A 16,102-nucleotide genomic window follows, 5' to 3' on the forward strand; every position below is an offset into this window, starting at 1 on the left:
TCTTACTAGTCAAGTAAGACTATCACTAAGACAACACTGCTATTACAGCTCTTCCATCAAAGCAATGATGGATGAGACAGCACAGATCATAGAAACACTTGGAATCATTGGAAAAGGCCTCTAAGATCATTGAGTCCAGCCCTTCACCCAACACTATCAAGTCCAACACTAAACCATGCCTTGAAGAATCACATTTGCAAGTCATGTGGTATCATACATATCCCTTTACAGGAAGGTAATTTGATTTCTTATCTGAAAATAGGGCAAATTTTGGTTGTCTCTAATGAAAAATACATGCTACCTGGACCAGGGAATCAAAATTGGAGCCCTCATCTTCCTGCCTGTTAATTACTTTTTCACCACATTAAAGCTCCCTGTAGCCTAAAGACTATTTAATTTCACCCAAAGCAGGGCATTTTTGGCAAAGGGTATTGAAACAAATCCCTTCAAGAACATCACTGTGATTACTGGGTGCAATGCTCCTTTGGGAAACAGGGTGCAAACTACCTGAATAAAAAACCAAACAACTGTATCCTTTAAGCTCTAAGCTGGTTAAACAGGCGAGGTGCTAGAAGCAATAGCACAACCACTGTGTCTCAAGTGGGCACCTGGCCTTGGCAGTGTTTGAAGTGTTCTAAGTGTGTTAAGTCAGTATGGTCCAGGAAATGTAACTCACTTCATCAAAACTTATGCCTGACCCAGCTGAGTCAACAGAAAAAAATGGACATTGTAACCCATGGTTCAGCTGACACCTCATGCTTGCACAGAAGAACTAATCAAAATGTCTCAGGATTCAATCACAATCATGTGAGTATTTTAATGCATTCAATTATCTGTATTATGAGGCAGTTAAAAAGGACTGCTCACATGTTGCTTGGTTAAAGTTCTGTGTATAGAACTGCAATCTGTATTTTCTATATCCTAGGACATCTATATTGTAGCAATTGCCTATTTACGTCTTTGCCTTTTTAAAAACTTCATGAAGAAAACCTTGTGGAACTACAATAAAAAGTACTAAATTAAATGAAAACTCTTTATATGTTCTTTAATTCTTCTTTCTTCCCAGACATCTGTCGCTGTATAGAAGGAAAGTCTTGCAACATTCCTGTTTTGTTACCCTTAGATAAATGATGAAATTTAAATGCAGAAAATTACCTGCTATATTGTCTCATTAATTTTTAAGTATCATTCTGACTACTTGCTAACATGCTTTTATCATTTTTCTTACCTAGTGGAGTGAGAATCTTTCAGTACGGATTTCCAGGCAGTGAAATTCTTTGAGGGAAAGGTTTTATCTTTCCTTAGGATATACTGTATAGAAAGGAATGGAATCTGTTGTCATTAATTCTATGTGATGACAAAGCACTATGAAGTATCTATTCATAATTGATGGTATGATGCCTATAAACGGTAGCAATTTTTTTAGTTTCCCTGTTCTCCTCATATCATGTCTAACTTTTTATATTGTTTTTATAGAACAAGGTTTTCATTGCATCAGACACTGAAATGTGATCCTTTTTTCCCTGATGATAATGCTTTGTTTCTCAACAGAAAAAAGATGTCATTGCATAACTCACTGAACATCCCAGATCAGATACATTTAGAATTGCAGATTATGCTCAAAGGGACTGCTGGAGCCATACTGGTTCTATCAGAATTACATAGAAAATAGAGCCATCAAAACCACATTACATTCTGTTTTGAAAACAGCTTGATGCTGAGTAACAAAGTATCATGATGCCATTTTTTCACATATTTTTAATTAAATATAGCACTGAAACACATGGGGGGAAAAGGGTCCAATGAGAAGATTTTGATGCTCCTGCACATGATTTTCATATGTATTTAAAAACACTCTACCTCAGCTTAAAAAAATTGCAGCTATGATAGTTGAGACAGGGCATTTCATATGTTTTCAGACACTTCCATTTCTCAGCAAAAAACCATGCATTAAAATATAAAGATGTCCTATAAATTCTAATAGCCTGTAGTTCTCCAAATGAAAATTATTTTTCCATGCTTAAATTGTTACTGATACTGTAACCATCCACTAGGCAGGGCATGCCTGTTTGACAGTAATGTAATCCACTTACTTTTAACAACTGATTGAAGCCTGTGGTTTTGGGGTTTGGTTTTAGTTCACCACTCAGTTGTTTGAAATCATTCAGCATGTGGATTGGTTAAATTCTGAGAACTCATGACCTCCAGTGTGATTAAACACCTCACTGCTTTTATGTTTAATTAATAACAAAAGCAGCTAATAATTTTGTATGACCTTTTGGCACAAAGATATCCTTTGACTGTTCTTGAGATCAAAAGACATATTCACAAAAAGATCAAAATAATTTATGTGCAACTAGTGGAATCAGCTTCCTTCACAAACTATAAACTGCTTATTTCAAACTGAAGCTTCATTTCCCTGTTGTCTCACTTGAGATTACATACAGTGCTAATCACCCCATGTTTGGATAGCTTATTTTTTATTTATCAGATATAATATTAATTTGCAGCATACACCAATACATATGCACATACACATTGATCATTTATGAAAAAGTAATGTTGGATTATGCTGCTTGGATGTCACAAAGAAACTCTTCACTGAAAAGTTGGTCAGGCATTGGAATGGGGTGCCCAGGGAGGGGATGGAGTCACTGTCCCTGGCGGTGTTCAGGAAATAACGGGATGTGGCACTCAGTGCCATGGTCTAATTAACAGGCTGCTGATCAGTCAAAGATTGGATTTGATGATCTTGAAGGTCTTTTCCAGCCTTAATGATTCCATGATTCTATGTAATCACTGGGAATACTCACTGAATAAAGTTAATGCAAGTTCTACACATTATTTTTTAGAAGCGTTCTTCAATAGAACAGGAACACACATATCAGTGATTCTGCAGTTGATTTTGTCCATATTTTGCTGCTTTCAGATTAATAAAAAAGTTGCTACAGATGCTCTGCTAATGGTGGGGCTGCACCAGCATTTTTCCACCTTGAAAATATGAGGATTCTTCAACTTATTTTGAAAGCAAACCTAAAAATGGTAGTAGGTTGTACTTTGGTTGGTATTCTGAAGTGGTGCACAGTAACTTTGCAAGTTACTTAAACTTGCAAATTTAAGAAACATTCCTTCTAACTACTAGCTCCAAGTTAAAAAAAAATATAAAAATGGGAACTGTGCATCTAAAACTAAATTTATACAGCTCTTTTTTTTTAAATTAATATAGTTTAAGTACAAAACAATAAAGTGAAAAACATCTCTCCAGGCAGGTGCCTAACGGTAGAAGGCCTCAGGATTTTTAGGTGCCTCTCAATAAGCCTATAATTGCAAGCAGAACTGCTACTCTCAGAAAAAGTAAAGCCACTTTCTTTTTTAGAACAGTAATAATCTTGTCTCTGCCGAATTCTAGTTTTTAGATTCAACTCTCAGCATACAGGTGACAGGTTTGCAGGTAAAAGCACTGATGTCTCTGAATCTTTTATTTCAGTCTCAGCTGAAAAGATTAAATGAAAACATGGGTGTTCCAATCTATATAATGAGTGTCCAGTTTGCAAAGCATCCGCATCACTTACATGCACAAAAGATGCACAGAAAATGACAGGGTAGCTGCTGATATGTCAGTTATAGAAGACTGGAGAATGTTTTGTTACTTTTTTTCCCCTTGAGTTTCATTGAGAAGTTAAGTAGTGCTGTCAGAATGAAAATGCTCTCCAACTTCTTCCATCTAATTCATTTTTCTAATTTGAAGTCTAAAATGAAAGTTCCAGTGTGTTAACAGTTCTCTGTAGTTCAGAAGGTAAATCCTTCAAAATCTTTAAAAAAAAAAGAAAATGCGTATTTGCTCAGAAATTTTCCACTATGTATATTGATAAAAAAGAAGTTTTTTGCAGAAAGAGCATTATTAAAATAATGCTCCTTAGATTATCCAAGAAATGGGGATGAGGTTACAAAAGTGTGTATTGCTTGTCACATCTAAATACTTACGCATTCAGAAAGATTGACTACCCTCTACTTAAAAACTTGATGTATTGTGATGAGCCTAACTGCACCTAATGCATCTGACTTCATTATTCATTTTTTATCTCTCCTGTCTTCCCTTCTCAGCCTCAAAGTATTAGTAAAAATTTCTTTGGGCTGTCAAGCATTAGAACAGGCTGTCCAGGGAAGTGGTGGAGTCACTCTCCGAGAAAAGTATTTAGAAGTTGTGTAGATGCGGCACTGAAGGACATGATTGAGTCGTGGACTTGAAGTGCTGAGTTAATGGTTGGAATCAATGATCTTAAAGGTCTTTTCCAGCCAAAATGATTCTGATTCTATGCTTCTATAGATTCCATTTCTGGCCAAGAAGGCTTATCACAGCCTTTTCAGCACAGTTTGTGTAGAGAACATAATATTTCATACAAAGATAATTTCTTAACTGGTGAGCTTGGCTCACGGAGTTTCCGCTAACAGGCACCTTCTATTTCCAATGCATGGTTAAAGAAGTTTCATAATCCCATTTCCTCTTACGATATTGTGCTGGTTTTGGCCAGGATAGAGTTAATTTTCTTCAGAGTGGCTAGCATGGGGCTATGCTTTAGGTAAGAAAAGTTTAAAGAGGCATAAGTTAATCAGCAAAACACTTTGAGAGACCTTAATGGAATTTATAGCAATAAGAAGTGTAAAAAAGTGTTAAAAAGTGTAGGAAAGTGGGGGTGGTTTCGGTGGCCCAGGCGATGGGTGAGCTCTGCCACCGGGACCCTGAGCAGGCCCAGCGTGCGGCCGGACTCCAGGGCCGGGACCGGCAGGCCACGCTCCCTAAAAACCTGCCCACAGCTCCGCTCCCGTCCTTCCCTAGTGGAAGGACCGGGGCCTTCAGAGGTGTCCTGCGGGGTTCCACGGATTGCCCCCTCCTGCACCTTCCTGACTGAGACGGCCTTTGCAGCCAGCCGGCCTTCGCGCTTCCCTCTCATCCCAGCCCCCGCAGCGGGAAGCGAGGCCCGCGCGTCCGCGGGTTCTGCCGGCTCCCGCAGGGAACAGCCGCCTTCGGTCCAGACAACCGCGGGTGGGAGCGAAGGAGCTGCCAGCCCTGCGCCCCGGGGCCGCGGCTGTGCCTGACCGCAGCGGGGCCGGAGAGGTGGCGGTCGGGCCCGGGCCATGGAGCCGGGGCGCGGCCCCCGCGGCGTTGCTGCAGGTGGGTGCGAGCCGGGGCCATGGCGGCTTCCGGGGAGGCTGCGAGAGGGCTCCGGGAGATGTCCCCAGCCCGCGGTGTCCCTGGCCTTTGGGGACATCCCTCATGGGCAAAGGCTGCCTCGGACAGCCCCCAGGTTCTCCTGGTTCCCCTGGAACAACCACCTGGTTCCCCTGGGACACCCGCCGTGTCTCCGTGCGGGAGGCCTTACCTGGGCAGCCTCAGGTCATCAGAGTGGTTTCCTGAGTGTGAAAAACGCCAATCACTTGCTTTTAAAATTTTAAAAGTTTAATAGTAATAAAATGGTTATAAAAACAGTAATACAATTAGAGTAATAATAATATGGGCAATTTGAATTAGGACAATATGAGACAACAAATACAAAGAGTTACGGACGGCCGGGTACCTTTTTCTGGGCAGCACGAGCCCGAAAAAGGACCCCCGTTAACAAAGGATTAACCCTTTAAAGCCTGTTGCATAGTCATACACTTCATACATGATGCATAAATTCCATTCAAATACAGGATTCTGTCTGGTCATCTTCAGCTTCTTCCTCCGAATTCTAACAGCACCTTCGAGGCGGGAAGGAGTTCGTTTCTTCTGATAAGAGGGCCATAAATTCTTTTTCTCTGAAAGATTTAGGTGTCCTGTGGCTGGTATCTTGCTTCGAGTCCTTTCTTTAAAAGAAGTATCCTACATAGCATCGTTTCTATTTTAACAATTTTTATAACCTAAAACTATATTTAATACACTACTTAAGAGAATTAATACAGCATCACTTTCTAAAACAGCACATATAATATTCATTTTAATATTTGCAAAAAGCCAATCATAAAATACATCCATTTTTCACACTGAGGAAAGGTTGAGTTTATTTGGGAGGAAATGGGAGCCTTCTCATGAAAGGCTCTGGTTTGGTTATTATGGTTGCACTGCTTTGGTTATTAATAATAAAGAATCAGCTATTGATTACTTGTCTCTATTAGTCACAAATCTGAAGTTTTCTCCTGTCCATTTCACCTGAGTCACAAGGAAAAATCATTATTGTGAAGTTTTGTTGGATAGATGCTGGGATTCAATTAATGTTGTTAGCGCTCCTGTTAAAAAAAATGGTTGTGCGAATATGCAGATATAATAGAGTGTCAAAGAATTATCAGTTACCAATATTTTTACCTGATTATTTCTAATGTTAGTGAATTGAAATGATAGTTTCTGATCACTGTGGCCTTAGGAATCCAGAAATCATATGGCTTAGTCACTTGCATTTTTCTCATTGACTGATGGAAGAAAGTAATGATTAATTTTGTATTATTGCAGAATGGCCTGGAATTAAAGGTCCTTAAAGATCCTCTGGTTCCAACCCTTCTGCCATGAGCAGGGACACCTTCCACTAGACCAGGCTGCTCAAAATCCCATCCATCCTGGTCTTAAACAGTTCCAGGGATGGAGTTTAACCCCAGCTGGCAACTAAGTACCACACAGGCTTTTGTTCAGTCCCCCCACCCCAGCGGGGATAATCATAAAGAAAAGGTAAATCTAATGGGTTGAGATAATAATAATCAAATAATTGAAATAAAATATTATAATTGTGATACTAAGTATGCTAATGACATGATTAATAGGATGAATTGTCAAAAGGAAAGGAAGAGAGAGTAAAAGAACCCAAGAGAAAAAGTGATGAACATGGTTGCTCAGCTCCTGATAACCAATGCTCAGCCCATTTCTGAGCAGAGATCCCAATATTCCTTTGGCCTGTTTGGGTCACCTGTCCTGGCCTTGCTCACATCCCAGCTTTCAGGGCAGCTCCTCAGCAGTGGAGCATGAGACATTATAAAGCCCTTGACTTAGGGCAAACACTGCATAGCGTCAGCCAAAACATGAGGATGTTATCGATATCATTCTCTTACTAAATCCAAAACCCACAGCTTTCTACCAGCTACTAAGAAGAAAATGTCCCAGCTAAAACCAAGCTGCATCGACAGCTTCTCCAGGCAATCTGTTCCAACGTCTCACCGCCCTCAGAGTAAAGAATATCTAATCTAAATCTTCCCTCTTTCAGTTTAAACTCATTCCCTCTTGTCTTGTCCTTGAAAAAGTCCCTCTCAAGCTTTCTTGTAATATGCTTTAGGTGCTGAAAGGCACCCTGGAGCATTCTCTTCTCCAGGCTAAGCAGCCTCAACTCTCTCAACCTGCATTCAGAGAGGTACTCCAGCCTTCTGATCATCTTCACGGCTTAGATGTTGTCTTAGTTTGAATAAACTAGTAATTGAGCCAGATTAATGTGTAAAAAATTACTTCTCTGTGGACTTGTCTGTAAATCCTTGGCAAGTCTCTTCAGTGGTTTGCTGTCTTTTACAACCTCCAGTTCTTCATAAATTAATATTTAGTCACTACATATTTAAATGTTGTTATAGTTACATTAGTGTCTATAGTATATGCAAGGATTCATTATTTATTGTATGCTGTATGCTGTTTAGACTACTGGATTCCTAGCAGTATTCCCTCTTTTCCTTGTCCTCTATAACAAACATTTCCTTTCTTCTGAACAATCTCATCTTTCTTTCTGCCAATATGAAATTTCTGTAAGAAACCCAAAACCAAGGGTTTTAAAATACAGTGGGTGCATTCTGGAAGGTTACCTGAATGAATCACTATCACTGAAAGATACTGATCTTGTAGATTTAAAAACTTGTGGAAACTGAACTGTTCAGGTTAAGGCTTGAAGTGTGAAACTGAAAAAGAAATTATGATGATATTTTAGTCACTATATTTTAACATGGGAAGAGGAGATATGCAAACTAGTCTTCGTATAAAACTCCAAACTCTTGATTATTGCCTTTTTTTGAACTCTGCTTTGAAATTCTGCATTCAAAAGCTAATACAGTCATTGCAGTAGGTAAAACTGGGGAGATAAAGGCTGCTTTCTTGTTGGAACTTGGCAGTACATAAAGGCTGGGGTTGTTTTCCACAGTCCCTAATGCCAACTGTAAATTTACTCTTTATGTAATTATAATTAGCATTTATGAAACTTTGTAAAGGAATAAGGGTCTGAACTTCATGGTTTCATAAATTTCATCTCATAAAGCTATAATGAAAAGTACATCCTCAGTTCCCAAACCAAATGGATTTACACCCAGCTGATGAAGTGAGCACAGTTCTGTTTTGGTAGCGGAAGAAATCTGTGCTGACATAAGAATAGATAAATTTACACCACTGAGTTATACTTTAATTTCTGAACATCAGGTTTTATAGAATAAATTCCCTATTCTGGAAGCATATTCATGTCTTTAGTAGTCAGAATAGTAAAGAGAAAGATGGTAGTGGTACTGTGTGCCAGATTCACTATATATTGTCGTGAATGACACATAAAAAAATTTTCCTTCTGTTGGAGGAGGAAAAGGAGTGCAAAAAGAAGAAGTCTCAGCTTGTAGGGGGAATATATACACAATTTTAAACTGCCATAAAACTCAGGTTTAAATTACTGTTTCCAAATGATATTGTTGAAGAGTGAGGCCCAGAAACTTTGAGGAGCCAAACCAATTTTTTATGCTCATATAATTCCAAACATACTTGTAGTTTCTCATGTCTTTAATTTGCACCTGGTATTTGTACATTGTAATATGTTTGCAAGGTTATTCTCACAAACTTTTTTCCATGACTTGTGGGGTTTTTTTATAGAAAGCTTTTATTTTTTTTTCCCCAGAGGTATCAAAAAGATCTGGAATTACAAACTTCTTTTAAGGGGTGATGCTCTCAGCCTTGCAAAATTTCTCTTGTTAGTTAGGTACCTTAAATAGGTCTTTGAAGGTCTCAGCTTTAGCTGCCTGTGGTGCACCAGCTCATCTCAGTGCAGTTGGCTGTCCACAGTACACGTGTGTGCATCTGGTGTAGTCATCTTAACACTCTTTGTACTCCGTGGGGGGAAACAAATGTTTCTGGGTCATGACTTTACCACAAAATGTACAAATGACTTGGCTTATTTTTAACGTTAGAAGTCTCTGTTTCTGCCCATTGATGATTAAAGAAGTCCAGACAGCTAGCTCAGTTGTGGCCACCTAAACTGTAGGTTTTTGTATTTAAGAGGAGCTAAATCCTACGTCAGAAACGTTACTGACATCCTGAGGGATTATGTTTGCTTATGTTCTTAAATTCTCTGAAATGGTTATAATTGGGGAACATTAGTAAGTTCTAAAATGTTTTTTTCAACTCATTCATGTTACTTGGATTTGGAAGATTTGTAACATTTGATTTCAGAAGCTAAAATTATTTGAAAGTTAGAGTTTGAAGAAATAAATCATGCTACATCTAAGTTTCCTTTTGCTTTTGACATAAATTATTTTAAGCATTTATTGTTTTCAGTATTGTTTTACCATTTTGAGTTCATTTGAAAAAAAAATGCTGGAGCTATTGTCAGGCTTGCTGTAGGAAGAGCAATTTCTTCCCTCACTATGTCCACATTGCATGTCTTTGTATATTTGAGCATAGGTTGTTTAAAGATGACGCCATGGAGTAGCCTTGGTTTAATACACATTTTTACAATAAACACTGTGTAATTGGAGGCATACTTCAGTTCATCTTGATTGTGTAGCTGTCCCATTATCATTGTTTATAATATACACAAATGTCATTTTTGTTAGGCATACCAATTTAATCAAGTTTATTTTATTGTTGCTTAATGTTGTGGCCGTATGTCTCTGAGCTCAGCCCAGTTCCACTACAGCAATTGCAGCATTTTGTGCTCCATCATAATGAGTCAATATCTTGGTTTCTATTGTATAAAGCAGATGAGGTTACAAAGGTGTGGGTGATTTTTTCACCTTTATTTACACTGTGTAATTGACAGACTAGTTAAAGTAAAATCATGGTAACAAAACAGATTTTCCTTAAATCTTTGTACCTTTAAGGACAGACCATACTCTTAAATTTATTCGGAAAAGCTTTTTTTTCTTTTTCTTTTATTTTTAGGACTGTCTGAAGATTCTTAGCTGTATAGTAGTGGTAAACAGCAATTTGTTTCTATCCTGACAAATCCTCTTATTTTTAAATAAAAATTTCACATGTGGATAAAACCGAGCTCTGGAATGGCCTGGAAGTTATATGAATTACAGTCTGTTTTGTATCTTATGCTATTAATTTTTGAAATAATTTTTTAATTCATATGATAGTGGTCTGAATAACAAATGAGTGTCTTGACGTAATCAATAAGGTTTTGTCTATGACATTTGCAGCAGTTTCCTCCATTATTAGCCATGAATTTCATTGCCAAATTTGCAAATCACACCTGAGGTCTATAATTCTTTGACAGTGCTGATAATTACTCCAGTGTTGAATTATTCCAAGTGAATTTAGGTTTGAGATTTGGTTCGAGGTACGCTATAATTTTAAATCATAGCATAACTCAGCTAGCTTCCCCCCATTTCTGTGTGATTTACCCATTTACAAGGTCAGTGAGAACTGACCTATGTGCCACTTGGAAAAGTAAAGTATATAAAGTTCACTTCCTTTACCCATAAACATCCCTGAAAGATTTCTTAAGGTGAGGATTCACCTTCTTCTGCAAATGGCCAATTCTTTGAGTCATTAACCCTTAACATTTCACTCTCTCCACATGAGCTGCTGCATCAAATGCACCTGCAAAACTGCACAGGCAGATTGGTGGATTAGGGTAGTGCTTAGGAATCAGATTTATCCTGGTTCTTTCTGTTATCCTGTTTCCTGCTTATATCAGAGGTCTTCAATGGATCTTGCACCACATGTCAGTTCCCCTTGGTTATGTTACACAGAGCTGTTCATGATGGTTCATCACTTCTTTTGTAATTATTACAGCAGGTGAATAATTGCTCAGCAGCCTTCCATGGGCTAGGATCTCAGCAGGTCTGTGGGTTCTCAGTACCCTCTCTCTGCATGAGAGCTGGAAGCGTGGAATGTCATTCTTGTGTTGGAAATCTGTAGACTTAGCCCTGTTCAACAGTGTTGTTAATCCATCGTGTCCTCTGAGTGGTCTTCCAGTGTCAGTTTGTGGCTTAAGGGGTTTGCATAGGGAACCTGCCACCAGGTGGTATCTGTTGTTAGGGTGCTGAGCCCTGCTTCCAGCAGAGTTTGCAAGGGATTACTGGTTCTCTCCTTAACACTGAGGAATCACAGGAGTGATAACTGGATAATTCTTGAACCTTTCTCTTTCTCTTTATGTCAGAGATATTTTGGGATTAGCACCTGGGATAAGATGGGGACTCCGTTCTGCTCTTGGTCGGGTACTGTTCTCAGACAAGGAAACTCTTTGGTCTGGTTCTAAAACTTTTCTGCCTAACCAGTGGTGTAATTTCTGTGCTGATAGGAGCAAAAACATTATTGATAAAACTCTGTAGCTGCCAATATGCTTTCAGTGGAATATATTTGGTGGTTCAGCACTTCCTGAGAGCAACAGATTGCTGTGCAATTTTTGCTAATGCACAGTTGGCCCGCATCACCATATTTCTAATAGTGTCATCCGGTGTGGTTTTTTCTAGAAGACTTACATAGTAGTTTCTGAGAGAGCAGTTCTTCCTTTAGGGGAATGGTGAAAAACCTCAATCAAGTCTTAGAACTTCTGCTTTTTGATCAACAAACTTCTCTTTTCCTAATCAGGAAAGAAATAAAGAGACATGGTGATAGTGTCAGTAACAGAAAGCAAGTGAAAGAGCTGTTTATTCTCCATAAAATCTTTAAGAAATCCATTCTTTCTCAAAATACATCCAGGAATATTGCTATTTGCATTAATTTTTTTGCTTTTAAACTAGAGATTTTGTGATCCAACAGAGTGACTTCTCCAAAAACTATGCTGTGACTTGTTCCTAAGAAGAACCAGCTGTGTTCTGTGATCTGTCCTGCTGTTGGGGTTTTTTTCTAACAACATCTTTACAAGTAATTTTTCCAGAAAAGTAGTGACTTTTTTCCTCCAAAGTAAGAATATCTACCTAAACTCATTCAGTGTAAGGCACTCATACTGTAGAAATGACTGTGTATAAGATGTTAAAGAGGAAAAGGCCTCCCTCAAACTCCAAATTAATTAATTAATTAAATGTATGTCTTAAGGTGGAATGCTATTTAAGATTCTCAAAGCAAAATTTGGTAATGGTTTATGTGGTTTATCTGACTTACTAGGGATACATCTGTTTTCGAAAAAGTCTTTTTGGAATGTTGCAGTTGAAAGATCCTTTTATTTCCCTCCATTGTACCATTACCTTGTGCACTAAGGTTTTTGGTATGCTTGAAACATAGTAGTCACTTTCCAGATAAAATGAAAAAGTGACTCTCTTCATTTTGGTAATGGGTGGTCAAAAAATGCTACCAAAGCAGCATTTCATACTGATAGCATAGTGGTAATATGTCAGTGGCCAGACAGCAAACTTTGTATTTTCTTTGTATTTTCTTTGTAATAGTATGTCCAGTAAGGAGAAATAGAATGCAATAATGATGTATTGGTGGTGACTCTGATGATAAAAGGCGCCTGAACATTCATGAAATGCTGGCACAAATACCACTTCCCAGTCCATACTGGGATGTTGGTCATTTTGCAACTTCTGTGAATGTAATTTAAAGGAGAAAACTTACATTGGCAAAGCATGTTATGAAGCAGAAAGTAAATATGTGTTTGTCCTTAAAAGGAAGATGAATCAGAAAGCTTTGGCAGAGCGGTCTCTGGAGGTACCAAAATGTTAAAGGGTCAGTGTAAGACATTTTCCTGCCTGCCCTAATTTATCATTCTGCTCTGCACGGGGACTTTGTAAGAATGGAGCTTGACAGACCCCGTTTGAGTAACATCTGGGTGAAATTTCTATTGATGACATAATTCTGGGAAGCACCTTTCAGATTCAAAGCCAAATATTTTAGATACCTTATTGTTACTATTTAATCTTCTTTCAGTGTGCTTCCACATATTTCATTTTATTCACAGCTTTGAAGGCAGTTCATTTACTTGCATGCTTTTGTATTTGTAAACATTTCCTTTCGTGTATAGGGCAAGCAAAAGTCTTACACCAGCTTGCTGTCCCAGAGGTGCTAATCCTTTGAGTTTGAGAGAATTACCTTCTGTTTTTCACTGAAATTCTAGATATTAATTGAAAAGTTGTATGAAAAAGATTTTCTTTATCAGAAATTTTGCAAAAGTACCATTTAACGTATAACTGCTTTAAGTAAAGGATATATATAGTATAGTTCAGTCTCTAAAGGCTTACTATTTAATTAAAGAATGCACAGGTGGCTTAGATTAGGTGATTTTGCCCTGACAAATGACAGAAATGGAATATTTCAAGTGGAGAAGAGTAGCTTAAAATATAGCAGTAGGTAAATCAATCCCAAGGAATGTTTGCACTCTTGTCCTTTGTGCTCTGTACTATGTAAAGTCTTAACTGGCTGCTGTGTCTGAATGGACAGAGTGCAAGGAGTACCCAGGAATTCTTTGTGCATTTCAGAAGTATTTGAAAGGTGAAAGAAATACATAAAAAACAGTGCCTTCTGTAAGTGTCCCTGATGGATAAATGAATATTCGATGATTTATGACTTACTATCTAAAGTCAAGTACAACCAGAGGAAGAAATCAGCTCAGCGATAGCAGATGATCTGGTGAAAGGATGACCTAAAATACCTTTTGCAAACCTTTACTGTGACTGTTTCAGAGCTGTTCAACACAAGTTATTAATGCTTAACCTGCAGCTTTGGTGGATAACAAGAAAAAAACAGCATTGTGAAAAAAACCGTAGATGTCAAGGTCAGGGCAAAAGTGAAGGAAGTGATTTTTTTTTTCTTAAATTATTATTTTAGGAGTGATATTTTTTGAGGAAAAGAATACATCAAACAACTGAATGAAATGGTGTGGAATTAGGGAAAAAAATAACTTTGCTAATTAGATAGGCTGGTTGATATTAGTTGGTTGTAATTTAATTTTTCCTTCTCTGCTCCTAGGCCCTGTGCTCTTGCACATGATGTAATCATCTATTTAAATATTTTATTTCTCTGACTCTTTTAATGCCTTTTGCCCCATTCTCACTGTTTGCAACAAAGCTTATGAAATTGTCTTCTTCACTTACCTTACTAGCCACTTGGATCCCTTTGATGCTGTCTGCTTAGCCTTCTGCAGGCTTGAGGCTTAATATAGACTTAAAACTACAAGGGCACCAATACCAGGTGTCCAAAACCAAACACAACCTCAAAGTTTTATGTTTTGAGCACTGAGACTTTCTGGTACACTTTCAAGAAATTACATGTATTTTATTTAAGTATAAATAGCCTCAAATGAATTCTTCTGTCATGTCAGAATTCTTTTGAGGGGGAGGGAGTATCAGGGTGGGTTTTTTGGGGTTATTATTTTTACTTTCTTCATCCTTGCTTTAGTGGAGATAACATTTGCATTAAAATTATGCTAGGATAAGCCTATTTGAAGTGCTTACTATTTCCACAGTTATTCTCAGACACTGGCTGAATTTTATTTTTATAGCTGACTGCAGCTCATGTATGTTCTGTTCTCACATTGTGCACAGATGCTTGTATTTCTGTTCTTGATGATTTAGGAATGCACTAGAAATTAAAGAATTGGCCTCACTGTCGAACAGTCTTTAAAGCCAAGAAAATATTTTGTGTCATTTCCTTAATGGAGTCATAGTGAAGTAACCTTTTTTTTTCTGTTTTTCTAATGCAATAGAAATCAAAGGCGGAAGAGAAAATCAGATTTCGTATTTGAAAATATCAAAACTAGCATTGGCTTTTGCAATTATCCACTCAAAACCACCAGGGAAGAGTTCCAAAGAATACACAGAGTACCTTGCCAGAACTGTATCCGAACAAGATTTTGGATGGAAATGGAAAGTGGAAGTCCTGGAAGCTGAAGTTCTTCGATTACAACAGGAACTTCTTTTGAACAGGATCTCTCCAAGATTCTGCTTGGAAAATAGTAAGTTCCTCAAATAATTTCTGGCTATGTTGCAATAGCAAGGAACCAAACAGCTTTCATCTTGCCTGTACCATTTCTTGTACCTAGATGTGAGAGTCTTCAGTGTACAGTTTTTTATTTTTCGCAGAGTTTTGAGATAGTGGAACACTTAATTTATTTGTAGGGATTGTGCTTGAGAATTTGATGCTCATGCAGAATTTATATATTTAACCTTCAGAATCAATGTGTATTATACAAAATAATTGCAGACAGAAATTTTCAATACACAATGTTACTCTATAACCTTGGAACCACTAGTTTGTAATAACTTGTTTGTATTTACATTTGGAACACGTCTTAAAGACATATTGCATATTTTTTAACCACCCTGCAGATTTTAAAATCAGAATTTAAGCCTAAAGTGTTGGAAGCGGTAACCTTTAATATGTGTAACAGGAGCGTAGGGCAGGCCAAGGGACTGCATGTCTGTTGTTTCTGAAAGGGTATTGAGATTGTGGATGTGGTGAATGTTTTTTATGGCATATGATAAAATATTGTGAGTCTGATATTATTGGATTCAGGAAAGCTTTTAGTCAAAGAAGAATAAAAAAAAATATGCTCTTAAACAGCACTGTTTCTCTGACTTTTGATGTGCAGTAAGTCATGCTCAGTTCAGGATATTGGTGGCACTGTGTGAACTTGGAAATCAGGCAGTGGAAGATTTCTGCAGGCTCTGGGATGATACTTTCCTGGGAGATGAGGTCAAAACGCTCTGGGCTGAAGGAGAGAGAAAGTTCACTGCTGAGGGCATCTCTAAAATCAAAATGTATAGCTAATTGCTTTATGAATTGAGATTTTCAAAAGGTTCCCTGGTGGAAAACTTGATGAGGCTTTACCATACTGCTTTTGTACTGAAACTGTAGCATCTTTATTGCCATGCCTAAAGAGTTCTAATTTGTAATGTTGACTGATGGAGAGATCATTAGACTTCAGCTAGAAGCTCTAATGGTTTATGTATTTAATTAGTA

General features: G+C 37.9%; 1 protein-coding gene across 3 annotated transcripts in view; it reads left to right on the plus strand.

The window, feature by feature from the left end:
• Positions 1-16,102, plus strand: part of MEI4 (meiotic double-stranded break formation protein 4) — a 93,380-nt gene that overhangs the window by 17,819 nt on the left and 59,459 nt on the right. For 2 of the 3 annotated variants that reach the window (XR_010439740.1, XM_064710098.1), the window contains exons 1-2: positions 5,062-5,173; positions 14,847-15,095. Coding sequence is in view for 2 of the 3 variants with exons in the window: in XM_064710098.1 (XP_064566168.1) it covers positions 5,137-5,173; positions 14,847-15,095 (286 nt within the window). In the remaining variant the exon portion in view is untranslated. Of the gene's footprint in view, positions 1-5,061; positions 5,174-14,846; positions 15,096-16,102 lie in introns of those variants that run through there. The other variant, XM_064710099.1, reaches the window with a different exon arrangement.

The sequence above is a fragment of the Zonotrichia leucophrys genome, chromosome 3, assembly GCF_028769735.1.
Source record: "Zonotrichia leucophrys gambelii isolate GWCS_2022_RI chromosome 3, RI_Zleu_2.0, whole genome shotgun sequence".
Classification (NCBI taxonomy): Eukaryota; Metazoa; Chordata; class Aves; order Passeriformes; family Passerellidae; genus Zonotrichia; species Zonotrichia leucophrys.